Source organism: Chanodichthys erythropterus, chromosome 17 (assembly GCF_024489055.1).
Source record: "Chanodichthys erythropterus isolate Z2021 chromosome 17, ASM2448905v1, whole genome shotgun sequence".
NCBI lineage: Eukaryota > Metazoa > Chordata > Actinopteri > Cypriniformes > Xenocyprididae > Chanodichthys > Chanodichthys erythropterus.
The window spans coordinates 41,428,435-41,442,491 of record NC_090237.1 but is presented as its reverse complement, the minus strand read 5'-3'; the positions used below and the strand labels follow the sequence as shown (position 1 = coordinate 41,442,491).

General features: G+C 37.8%; 1 protein-coding gene across 1 annotated transcript; it reads left to right on the top strand.

Moving 5' to 3' along the window:
- The first annotated feature begins 1,535 nt into the window (after nt 1-1,535).
- p2ry12 (purinergic receptor P2Y12) lies at nt 1,536-6,052 on the top strand. The gene is made up of 2 exons (XM_067365366.1): nt 1,536-1,648; nt 3,790-6,052. Exons 1-2 carry the CDS (start codon nt 1,641-1,643, stop codon nt 4,877-4,879), a joined length of 1,098 nt encoding a protein of 365 aa, XP_067221467.1. The 5' UTR covers nt 1,536-1,640; the 3' UTR covers nt 4,880-6,052.
- Nucleotides 6,053-14,057: the final 8,005 nt, after the last annotated feature.

The window sequence follows — 14,057 nt, the reverse complement described above, 5'->3', positions numbered from 1 at the left end:
AATTCAATACTTTCATATCTCAGCATCGTCCATTTAAAGAAAGAAGAAAGGTCTCCCTCCAGGGCTGTGGAAAGAGAGAAATGTTTCCTTTCCTTTCTGGACAAAGTTTCAGATAATTAATCTGGCAGATTATAGAAATGCAGATGTTGAAGAGGAGAGTTTCAACCCTTTTTCATAATTTCTGTGTAGCTTACTGGTGTTTTTAGACAATGATATTAACAAGAAGTCGGAGGCTGGAGCTGAGGTCTAGTCAGTGCACATGCTCCAGAAGTGATAACACAATTTTGCCCTGTTTGAAGGTAAAATGGGTGTCAAAATACCACAGATTTACACTGAAGGATAACTAGAATGCACGTTGGAGATGCAAATGTTATTGCATGTGCACACCAGTGTGAATATTTCATGCCTAACATGTTCCTCTGTTAATCAACATGTGCGTCAAAATGGTGGTGTAGTAGATGGATGTCTGTCTATTGTATTGTATCTTCTCTTCGATTTTGGCATGATGAAAGTATCCGTTACCTTTCATGAACAAAATGAAAAGATTTTTAGAAAGATTAATAAATCAAATTTGTGTGGGATATTATTTTATTATAGTTTTAATAATACAGATTTGTGACAATAGAAGCTGCACATGTGTGGGATGGTAAGTCTAAGAGTGATTGGGAAACTGGTTTCCAAGCCAAATTGGACCATTTGCTGCTTTGACAACAGTTTAATGATTTGGCTCGTTTTTATTTTTATAACTGTGTGATTTAATATTAACACCGTCAGGTGCACTTAGATCACAAATATATGGTATATCCACTCCAATACTGCCGCCTTTTGGTGCAGTTGTGTAACCTACACCACTTCTTGCAGTCTGACACCCATTTCATGTCTTGGAGTCTCTGTGCATGAGCTGATTACCTGAAGACACTTTTTTTGTGAACTAGTGTAAAGGAGTATGAGTGATTGGATGATAATGAAGGCTACAAAACGAAGACTGCCTTCCAAGGATCATTCATTCAGATGAGATTCGGCTGAACTTGATGACATGGCAGCCGGGATATGCCACCTTTAAGCCAAACGTTTAAGAAAGCACCCAATATGTGCAGTGAGAACTGATAATTTAATCTTTTCAGCATGACTTGTACAACACATGTGTACAAGTAACTGTGTAACTGGATAATATTTAGCATATGTACATTCATTATAATGCCAGAGGATCATGAGTTTCGCCAGCGGAGTCCGGTTCCTCACAGGGTGTTTGAAGACAAATTTTTATGAAAAATTTGCTTTGAAATAACACGTATTGAGAAAAGCTCTACATTTTTGAAAATGAACATTGGCACTCTTTAAATACATTAAATTGAAGGTCAAACGTGTTGTATTTTCAGTGGTTTAAGGCTCACAGACTCATGATCTTTTTGGCTTGGTCAGCAAAAACAGTGTTGAACTAACACAGAGTCGACATTATAGCAGATTTTAGACCGTTTTAAACTTCCCCTTGTGTCTGCATGGCATGGCAGGAAGCAGAAAGCAGAAGGGAGAGAGTAAGATTCATTTCCTTTCAGAAAGGTCCAAAATAAAGATTGTTTGCTGAAACCATGAAGTGAGACCTGCCTCAGGGAAAACTCATCACTCTTTATCTTGGAGTCATGCTGAGGTACGTGTTACATTTGACATAATACACTGACACTTAAGTGATTTACAAAACAATCAAATAATAATAATAATTTCTGTGGAACATCACAAAATGTTTCACAGTGTTTTAATGAGTACTGCTATCTTCACATGATGCATGCATTAACCTCTCTTTCTCTACACTGCTCTAAATGCTATTTTTAAAACGGAAATGTATTTCTTTATATTTACTGTTTACGTTAAACATTAATATTGAAGGTAATATTTGAAATAATTTGTGTGTCCTGGCAAAAAAATAAAAAATAAACCAAAAAAAGTCACACTTTATATAAGGTGTCTTTAAATACTATATATATATAAAGTAAAATGTATTTATTGTGTAAATGTTGTATTGCAAAACTGTATTGGGTATTTTACAGTGTCACTTTTACAAATGTTACATGCAGTTGCTACAGTAATAATCATAATTTTTGCATAACACTATCCCTAAACCAAACCAATATAACTTAATATTACTCAGCACTTAAAAGTATTTTAAGGTGTCTCTGTTACACTGTAATTATACATTTAAATACTGAGTAATATTAAGTAATTACATGTATTTACTACAGGATTAGGTTTAGGGTTAGTGTCAGTGTTAAAGTGTAAGGGAATTAATTACAGCTGTAATTATAAGCAGGTATTTTTTAAATATAAGTAACAATGTAGAAACGTGCATGCACACAAAATGTGGATTATATCAAATGAATGATTTAACCCTCATGTTGTGTTTGGGTCATTTTGACCCAGAGAGGATTTTCTTTTTCCCGAAAATGTTAGTTAACGTTATCGCATTGGACTAAAATTTTACTTTACTGGGTATAATTACTTGCACCATTTTATGAGTTTTTCTTCTTTTGGTGTTCCCAGTCAAAAATGACCGGCCTACTAAATCTTTCATTACTCTACAATTAGTCAGTTTCAAAAATAAATACAAAACTTTGAAAGAAAACAAGTTGACAAAAAGATTGAATCCTATATTTGGTGATAATATAGCATAACGAGCAAATTACAAGCAATTTTTGACCGGGAACACAAAGGTGTTATAGGGTTTGGGGTAACACTTTAGAATAATGCTCCGTCATTAATAAGTAACTATGCAGGACTAATGAGCAGTACTACATTAACCCTTCAGCTACTACTAATAACTAATATAGAAACAAGCTTAACTAATCAGTAATGTCAAATTTAGAAGATAGTTCCTTATAAGCTAATCAATAATACTATACCTATTAACTAACTGACGAAATGTAAAGAACATTATCATGTGTCTGAGACGTAATCAGTCATCATTTTTACTCTGAATATAGTCATAAACAAGTGTCAAGTGTTACCTAGTCACTATGCAGGAACTACTAGTGATCTGCACCATTATTTTAAAGTGAAAAACATCTTTTTTATTTTAAAAACTTTCATTTTAAAATAATGGTCCAGATCACTAGTACTTCTTGAAGAATGACTAATAAATGATTCATTTTATGACCACGTTCTGAGTAAAAAAAAGGAACTACTAGTTCCTTCAAGAACTACTATTGATCTGTACCATTACTTTAAAAGTGAAAAAGATGTTTTTGAAAAAGAAAATAATGGTCCAGATCGCTGCATAGTGACTAGGCAACACTTGAGTAATTAATGATGCATTTCATGACCACATTGAGGGTAAAAAATATATAATTGCTCATATCTCAGACACTTTAAAGCTTTATTAATTAGTCATTCTTTATAATTTGTCATAATGATGCCAATCTCGTTCTCTAATTACTGATTAGCTAATAAGGAACTATCTTAGTCCTAAATTTGATATTACTTACTGATTAGTTAAGCTTGTTTCTATATTAGTTAATAGTAGTAGCTTATGTGTTAAAGCAGTACTACAGATTAGTCCTGCATTACGTCCTCCATAGTTATTTATTATTGACGGACCATTATTCTAAAGCGTTACTGGGTTTTCAACACCGCACACGGGTTAAATGTAGTACATAGTAGCTAAAGACACTTAATATAAAAATTGTGATACAGTAAGTCCTTTGTATTATACTATTAAAAAGAATATGCTAAAAATGTTCTTTAGTCATTATGGTAGTATGCTCTTCTAAATATAGGCAGTGTGTGTTTGTGTGACAGGAATTACTCCTCCGTGGAGCTCACAACAGTGCCGGCAGATGTCACGGACACTTACTCCAACCAGACCGACAGGAATCAGACGTCGGAGGCCTGTTCCCGCGACAGCGCTCTGAAGACGACCGTGTTTCCCCTCCTCTACACCATCCTCTTCATCCTGGGCATGTCTCTGAATGGGCTGGCAGCATGGGTGTTCCTCCGAATCCCCAGTAAATCTCACTTCATCATCTATCTGAAGAACATTGTCGTGGCTGATATTATCATGACCCTCACCTTCCCCTTCAAGATCCTCGGCGACGCCAACTTAGCAACCGTCGGCGTGCGAGTGTTTGTCTGCCGCGTGTCGTCTGTGCTGTTCTACCTCACCATGTATATCAGCATCCTGTTCTTCGGCCTGATCAGCATCGACCGCTGCAGGAAGACCATGTGGCCCTTTGTGGGCACCAACGCTAGACGGCTGTTCCGCAGAAAGCTCCTCTCGGCCTTCATATGGACGTCGCTGTTTGCTCTCGCGCTGCCCAACGTGATCCTGACCAGCCGTCGCAACACTTCGGACCGCTTCAAATGCAGTGACCTCAAGACGGATCTGGGACTGAAGTGGCATGAGCTGGTCAACCACGTGTGCCAGGTGATCTTTTGGGGAAACCTCATAACCGTGATAATATGTTACACGCTCATCTCAAAAGAGCTGTACAAGTCTTACGCCCGCACTCGAGCTCAACACGAGGCAAGGCAGGCAGCGAATGTGCCGCACAGACAGCTGAACAAGAGCAGCATTCAAGTGAACGTGTTCCTGGTGCTGGCCGTCTTCTTTGTTTGCTTCGTTCCCTTCCACTTTGCCCGAGTGCCGTACACGATCAGCCAGACACGAGGACGCATGTTCAACTGCCAGCAGAAGCTGTTCTTCTTCCAGCTGAAGGAGAGCACGCTGTGGCTGTCCTCCCTTAATTCAGTGCTGGATCCTCTCATCTACTTCTTCCTCTGCAAGTCCTTCAGGACATCCCTGTTCAACACCCTGCGTCTGTCTCCTGGCCGCTGCGGGGAGCTTGGGACGGACTCGACCAGCACTCCTCTGGGCAACACGCAGACATGATGGACAGACGCTCTGTGCGATCCATGTGACAATGTTGTGGATCTCCTACACGTCTACTCTTCCGTTTAAACTGATTTACACAGCAAACATGGTGAATCAAAGCTTTTAACATCATCATCATCTGTCTCTCTCCTCTTCACTCTGGCTCTTTCCACTCTCTTTCACACAGTTACCTCAGTCTGACCCTGATTCAAATCAAGAGGCTTTACCTGCCATGATTGGCCAGCGGAAGAAAGGAGGTCAGCTGACACAACGGCAGGAGTGATCAATGTTCTCTGTGTAGATGTGTGACCTTAAAGCTTGTGTTAAGATAAACATAATGTGCTAGTGACAGAAGTACTACTGATTTGTAAAGGTGTGGGATCTGACAAAGCTTCTGCCAGATGTGCAAAAGTACTAACATTTTTCATGAAAACGTGGCAATGGTGATAATGAGAATTTTAAATAGATGCAGTAAATAGAAAATCAATGCAACCGCTTAACTGATCAATGCCACAGTGCATGCTGGGAATCTAAGTACTGTACATATAACACTATAACAGGTAATGTGTGAATTAAAGACATTATTGTAATGCAGACACAGATGATCATTTTGATTCTCAATGCTGCTACATCAGTCATTTCCAGCTCTAGCTCATTGTGAAGTCACAGTAGCTGATATAGTGGTCATATTTGTAATGAATATAAAAAATAAAACTGTGACTATGGCAAAAAGCTGAGATTTATTGTAAACCATTGGCAAAGGTCTTTGGCTGTTGCAACACATCACTGTTTTTCTTCATCTTGTGCTTCACAACTGAAAGTTGCTTCCCAAACCTTCTGTTCCAGGATTGTTGCACAATTTAACATAAAATGTAATGTTTTTTAAGATATGAACTAATAAAATTAATACACCAGAACAAACTAAATAAATACATCTCAAAAAATAGATCTAAAAATAAATCATGTATCTCTTCTTTCTTTCTTTTACTCAAACTATAAAAACACATTTTGTCTTTAGCCAGATGTCATTAAATACGGTTATGGGAGTATTATATTTAAGCATAAAAACAGGCCTTTACACACTTTACCTATTTATTAAACAAAACTGTAAAATGTCATGTGGGACATCCGTGACTGCTTTGATGATTGGCGGCTGAATGGAATAAAATGATTTATTTGTGGAATTCATTCAAAATAAATAAATAACTTAAAAGAGATATTTTCAAAAAGAATATAAAAGGCATAATTTACTGACTCAAGTGCATTTCTACCTTCACTGGAACATAAAAGATGTTGTAAAAATGTATCTCTGAAATCCAGTAATCTCCAAAATATCTTGTTTTAAGTTCCAAAGAAGAAAAACAGTCATTCATGTTTGGGATGACTTGAAGGTTGAGTAAATGATGACAGAAGTGCCATGATTGTGTGTTACATTTGAATTATATTCACTGCATCTTCACCTCAGAGCCTGAGCATCTGTTTTCTCTCAGATGCTGCCATCACACACTAAACATGTCAAACGACGATCATTCAATACAGCAGGAAATCGATGGCAAATTTGGCTAGTGTGAAGAAAACATGAAGCAGGTTTCCTAAGGTATAAGTGGGAATGGAAAAAGTCTTAAAGCTGCAGTTAAATTATATTTGAGCCTTCAAGAAATTTTCAGGGCACCACAACAGACAGGATATGATGTCAATAAATAAATAACACCCATTAATTTCATTGAAAACGTGAAAATATTTCAACACTTGTTGCAGGTTGTTTATATCTTTCATTGGTCACTCATGTTCATGTCATATGAACTCACAGGACAGAATTCCTCAAAGTGTCATATGCCCGTGGTCTCCCACATTCACATGCGGTCAGTGAATGTCAATGGAGAAAAGTCTAGCCTGACTGCCTTTAAACGCATCAGTGAGAATCTGCATTAATCTACATCAACAGAATTCTGCAAATAATCAAATATTTCATAATAAAGACTTTTTGTTGTAATATTTGAGCTATCTTTAAGCATTTTAAGGTTTTAATGACCCATGGGAGGGCCCTTTTGGTGGAATGAGGTTTGCAAACCTCAAACCAATCTGCTGACACCATCACAACTTTCGAGAAACAGCGGAAGAAGCTCCTCTTACAGGAACTAATCCATAACCATGAACACACTTTGTTTGTTTGTTTGTTTATATTTGGCAGTGTGTAATATGTATGAATATTGTTGCTCATGATAAATTGCTTGTGACGTTCCTTAGGATAAAAGCATCTGCTAAGTTAATAATTAGAATTGTATGGTTTGTTGAAGATATTGCTTCAGAGGAATAATTCATCTTTCTCCATGATCATCTTCATTAAATCTAAAACTGAAGTATCCTTCCTTTATTGACAGATGTCACGTTCCTGTCTGAATTCTCTGTTATGAAGCTGAAGTCATTCACTTGGTCTCCTCATGCATGTTTGCTGCAGATAACTGCAAGTACACTTAAAAAAACCATCACTGGCATTGACACATGATGTTCAACCAAAGAGAAACCACTTGAACAATGTTTTCTTCATCTGTTCTTTACTGTATTTTACTCAAAAACTGAGTGCAAAAACTGGCTGTACCATGCAGGGATAAAAATAAAGGATAATTGTGCAAAAATTCTTATTTTATTTGTAAAATCTGATATGTCATAATTATGTGCACATCTAGCAATTGTACATTTATATACAGCAATGTTCAAAACAGAAAGAGAAAGATAAGTATGTCAGTGTTTGGTGGTATTTTCAGCATGACAGCCAAAGCAGAATGAATTCACCATGCTGAGTCTTGGTTTCATTCTTACCAACAGGGAGATTTTGCCAGCCGCTGCTGCTCTAGTTTTGCACACTGGGAATGTTTGTATGGTGCAATATGAACTGTGAAAACCAATACAGAAATAAAACTAAAATATGTGTTAAAATAAACACACAGAGATAAAACCCTGAGCATATGAAACTTCTAATTCTCTGTCAGAAAGACACTAGCCCCAGTGAGAGTATCTGTAGCAGTGTTGTTGTGTTGTGACAGATCTGGGCAGGCATGAGCACAGATAGTGTGTTTGCTCTGGGCTTCGACATGTTTATCACTGCTATGAAATTCAACCACTTTTAAAACGTCTCAATACAGTAATAGCCCTCCATTAAGCTTAACAACAAGCAAACGAGTCTGGCGTAGGCATAAAATAGTGTCATTCAAGCAAACGCCACCACAATTAATCAAAAATATTCTTGTTTGTTGTATTTACAACAATTAATGTCTCTAAGAGTGCTGTTCTCCCGAACTCGGATCACTGTTCTCAAAACAGTGAACTCATGAGCTCTTTGTAAATGTCCTTAACTGATTGTAAGTTTTCATTCATTTGACACAAATGACAATCATTTACTCAAAACACTGCGTACAAAATTCTCAGATGTTTTCATAATAGTTCATACATCCAACCAAATCTTTAATATATCAGGAAAAAATGATCACAGCTTTTTTATTGGCTTTACACAAATCACAAACAGTACAATCTGTCCAAACACAACAAACTAAACTCTGGAATTTGTCATATTATCAAATGAACATGGTATGTTTTCAATTAGCCCCAAACTGGATTTAATAATACACGCAACACAGGAAACGCAGTTTTACCAAATGATTACGCATTTATTACAATTGCATTACATAATAAGGAAGATATAAAGGAGAAAGTATAAATAGAGCAAGAAAATATGTAAAAGAAGTGGGAAAAAAAGAGGTGGAGGTGTGGGTAGAGGAAGGGGTGTAATGAGAAGGAAAGGAAGAGTGGAAGAGATAGAAGGAGATCAGATATGAGGATAGGAGAAGAGCTGAGTACAGTGGAGGACACTGGTGTACTGGAAAGAGCAAGAGGAGAAATTGTAAGAAGACATGAACATAGTGAATGTGGAGGTGTAGAGGTGGATTTCAAATGAAATCATTACCCTAAATCAGTGGTTCTTAATTCTGGACCTAAGGAGCTATATCTGAGGGTTTGCGGGATTTTGGATTCAGCCATAAGATGTTATATAGATATAAATATTCATGAAAATAAACTGGTGGAAAACAAGTCAGTATTGAGCTTGTCTGAATTTATTATGAAAGTAATGTTTTCGGACATGAAAGCATAGATGTTTTCTTTGGTTTTGGTGTAAATTACTCACTTAACACTGAACTGGCAATAATGTAAGCCACTGGGAGACACAGACGGCTGTGATTCATTGTATTGCATTAAAAGAAAGCCAGATAACATATCAATTTGTAATAAAAATATTTTTCTAAAAATAAGTTTTACATGCACTTACTAGACCCTCTCATTCTAGCATTTAATGCCAAGGAGGACTTGAGTCTACAGGCCTTTGAAGGACTGAACTAGGAAGGACACAGCCTCGGCTAGGGGCTGAAGACATCGCTGGACTCCGGTCAGGGGCTGGAGCCATCATTCAGGCCCTCCCAAAAACAGGCATTGAGCATTTGATCGCTTCAGATCACCAGGTGGGAAGACTCCACAAACTTCTATCGTCCTATTGGATGTCCTCCTCAGCCAGTCTCCGAGTTCATGTCCATTGGTGGTCAGTTCTTCTGTCACGATTGTTTACAGCTGAGATGAAACAGGATCTCAGTGCAGCAGTCTTTATTCAAATTCAAACTCAAAACTTCACATGACATGCATGAAACTGGAACTGGAACAGGGACAAAACAAACATCTTGACACAACGTAGAACTGACAATGAACTGAGAGAAACACAGGGCTCAAATACACAGCAAACAGAGGAACTACTGAGACTAATTAACAAGACACGCCTAAAACTGAAACTCAAATCAATCTGCAACTCAAAACGTGACAATATGGATATTGAAATAAAAAATAAATATGTATTAATTTAACAGATGTTTTATAGTATGTAACTTTATGTTTTATAAATGATTACGCGATTGGTGCCTTTTTTGCCCAAAATGTCTGAATAAACAATTGTGCTGTGGTTTTGTTTTGTTTTTCAAAAGTTAGTATATTTGGGTGTGAAAGAAAAAACAATGCTAGAGAAGAGCTTGAGAGGAACTGAGAGACATGATACATGTTTCTGATAAATAAAATAAAATAAAAACAGGTCTTGCTTGACTATTCATGGTATTGACTAATCAGTAAAGTAGTCAACTAGTCTGCATGCCATTATCAATGACTCAATGGATAGCACAGCTTCTGTGGTCTTTACTGTTTCTGTCAAGTTCAGCTGATGGAGAATGTGTGAATGGAGAGAACGTTCGTGCAGCTCAGATCAAATCACACATGCATCTCAACTGACATGCTCCCGATGCTTACATTGTCATTTAAACCGGGTAAAGATTCAGAACGCAAATGAACTCAGACCTTCTCTGAGGTCCACGGTATGTTATTTGAATGCAAGTACATGCATGTATTCCAATAATTAGAAATATATTTAGCTGTTACTGGTCACTATGTAAGGTGTTAAGCACAAAGCAGAAATGACTGGAATTTGTACCACGCGATGCTAGTCAACACAGACCAAACACATCTCCTACTGGCTAACTAATGAATTACATTTTACTCCAGACGTCATCTGACTGCTGTATGAGTCACACTAATGAATTACATTCTACTTTAGATGTTCTCTCATCTGACTACTGTAGAAATGAAAGCTTTAGAGAGTTTGTTTTCCTCCTAGCACACTGACACTTATATCCTCATTTTAATTCAATTACTGATAGAAAAAGAAGCAGGATGCTGCAAACATCTGGCAAGAAAGCAATCCTAAATCAATCCTAAGACACATTTATTCATGCACCGCCACAGAACATCCATTCGTGCTGTAGTACTTCACCACCATCTGGTGGCCAACTCACAGACTCTGACAGCTCAAAGCACTTCACTGTCTTTGGCATGTGCACATTACACACTACTAAAATGCTCTTTCTATGGTATCCTCAAGCAGAGACTGACAGTCATAAAGCTTAGAAAGCGATTTAGTGTCATCAAGGCTATGATGAGTTTACGAGACACTCGTGATTTAAGGTGACTATAACTTTCTCCAGTAGAGTGTGTTGCTGTGTTCATGTGTGAATTACATCAGGCTTGTTGGACTGGAAGCGGCGCTGCACAGACCGATCGGTGAATGACATTTACGTACCGCGAGAGTGATTCAAAACAGAGCCGTCTGCTCTCTAACCGCTCTACACTACCACAGTGATCAGCACATAAATCATTACCAGATCAACGATTGATCAATCAACAAAACTCACTCGTACTGCCAAAAATGACTAAAACATCATTCAAATTCATTTTAATTTGACGACTCATTTTTCTAATCAAAATTATGCAAGTGTACAATGAAATGCAGCAGTGCTAAACAACACAAACTATCAATATATGAATCAAACTCACTGAGACTGCCAACAGTTTCTTTTTCACACACTCTTTTATTATATCCATGTACAGTTGTAAGACTTGATTTTCCTGCTAGACAAAAACTGAGATCAAGCGCCCTGCAATAAAGCAATAAAACTCATCTGGAGAGAAGATCTCAAAGAAATAGCATAGGACAACGCCTTGCCCTAAACTGTCCTCACACGTCTTCAGTATGCTTGAGTCTCAGAAAGCCTAAAAAAATGACAGATGACACTAAAAAAAGAGCTTTTTGGCAGCAAACCCACCAGATGGGTTTGGTGCACACATGGATAAAAAGCACCCCATGCCCACGGTTAAATATACTGCTGGATCTTTAATGTTGTGGGCCTATTTTTGTGCTGGAGGTCCTGGACATCTTGTTCAGATACATGGTATCATGGATTCTAGCAAATATCAACAGATAAAAAAATCAAAACCTGACCACTTCTGCTAGAAATCCAGTAATGGGCCGTTGTTGGATATTCTATCAGGACAATGATCCGAAACAAACATCAAAACCAGCACAAAAATGTGTCACTGAACACAAAATGAAGCTTCTGCCATGGTCGTCCCAGTCCTCTGACCTGAACCCTAAAGAAAATGAGTGGAGTGAACTGAAGAGAAGCACCACCAACATGGAGCTGGAATCTGAAGGATCTGGAGAGACTCTGCATGAAGGAATGGTCTCTGATCTCTGGTCAGGTGTTCTCCAAACTATTCAGGCATTATAGAAGAAGTACTGAATAAAAGGGTGCCAATAATTGTGGCTAACATGTATTAGAGAAAAACATTTATTTCATGATGTGATTTCCCACCCACTATCATTTCTTTCCCTTCAATGAAAAGTTAGATGTTTGCTAATTTAATGAATTAACAAGGATAACAAGGCAGATTTATTTTTACATTCATCTGTGATCATATTTACCAAGGGTGCCAATGATTCTGAGCACCACTGTATGAGGGTACAGTCAAATAAATCATATAAAACAGTGAAATCAGTCTTGTCTTGCCTGCACTCGAGATGGTGACATGAGCTGCTATTGGTCGTCACTTGTGAAATGTGCTGCTGAATTGCATAAAGTTAAACTTTTCTTAACTTTTGTTGTGTGACTCCTGTCGCTTGAGAGAGCACAGTTCAACTGCAAAAAAATGCTACCTATCAGTTTGTGCTTCCAGCATGATATTAAAGGTCCCGTTTTTCGTGTTTTTTTGAAGCTTTGATTGTGTTTATAGTGTGCAATATAACATGTGTTCATGTTTCACGTGTAAAAAACAGTATTTTTCACATACTTTACTTATCTGTATACCGCTGTTTCCACTGTCATAAAAACGGGCTGATGACTTCCTTGTTCTATGAAGTCCCTCCTTCAGAAATACGTAATGAGTTCTGATTGTGCCAGCGGTTCCTGTGTTGTGATTCGACAGCAGTTTAGCGCTCCTTGCCCGGAAAGGTCACGCCTCTTACCATAACGTGGAGATGCACGCGCTCAGTGTTATTGTAAACATGTCTTTAATTTGACCCTATCAATTTGAGCCGGAATCAGACCCGGTGATTGGACTGCGGGATGAAAATAACAGCGTTTCGACGACATGGCGACAAACACACTCTACAAACGCAACTCTTGTGTAGTCCTGTGGGCGGAGGTTAGTCAAAAACTGTTTTAGTGACGTCATTAAAGAAGGAAGTAGAGCGATGTAGTCCAAACTGGCCGTTCGATGTAGGCGACTTCTGTTAAATAAAATATCTCGCTTGGCATTGAACTTTGAGCTTTAAAATTTTACAGACTTTATTTATGCTCTAACAACAACATTACACACTAACTAAAGTTTGAAACATGGGATCACGAAGAACGGGACCTTTAAAACGGTCATGAACTGCATTGTTTTATTGTTTTATAATGTTTCCTGGGGTGCACTTATAATGTTAGTATGCTTTTTACATCCAAAATTGTCACAATTTAGAAATAAAAGGAATTTTTCCTACCCCTGCTCTGTTTTAAGGGCCGTGTCTGTGCTGTGATTGGCTGACATCTTTCCATATCAAATGGTCAAGTATTACTCTCTCATTTAGTGCGTTTTTACTGTTACAGCTCTCAAGGTGTAATAATCGTGCTGCATTACATTTAGATTGTGGCATGAAAGGTTGCAGTGATGATCATTGTAGTCGATCACAGACATGATGTTGAGCGAATGAAAGCAGTGATCTCGTCATTGCAACTTAATTTCTGCACACTAACGAATGCTTTCATCATCACAGTAGGCCTCTGTTACTTAGGCCAAAGAATATACACTAACAAGAAGTGACACTCAATAGAAAGTTCCACTGAAACAGCGGCGCCTGACAGCAGACCGAGTGGTCTGTAATTTTCTTGCATTTAACCAGAATGAACGGATGACTGTAACTATATGTTACTGCCTCTGAAATAAAGCAACATGCAACATGACATTGATGTTTTCTGGCTCATCCTGGACTGAAGCACAGGCTCTACTCTCCAGCACAATGGTGACCCACAAAACACACGATAGAAACCCTCTAAATCCCAACAGAACAAGAAACACTAACAGATCTCTCAAGATCTCAGCATCTTCACTTATTACAATCCAGACTTTATTTCATATTAAAGTTATTATTGAGAATTAACAGAGGTTTAGATGTTGATGTTTTATTGAATAAAATAATAAAGTCACCGTTCTGGTGGTCAGTACTTGCTTTAGTTGAGCTCTTGACCCTTGACACTTTAACATTAGTGTTTCTCAGATTGCTTTAACTGTGTGT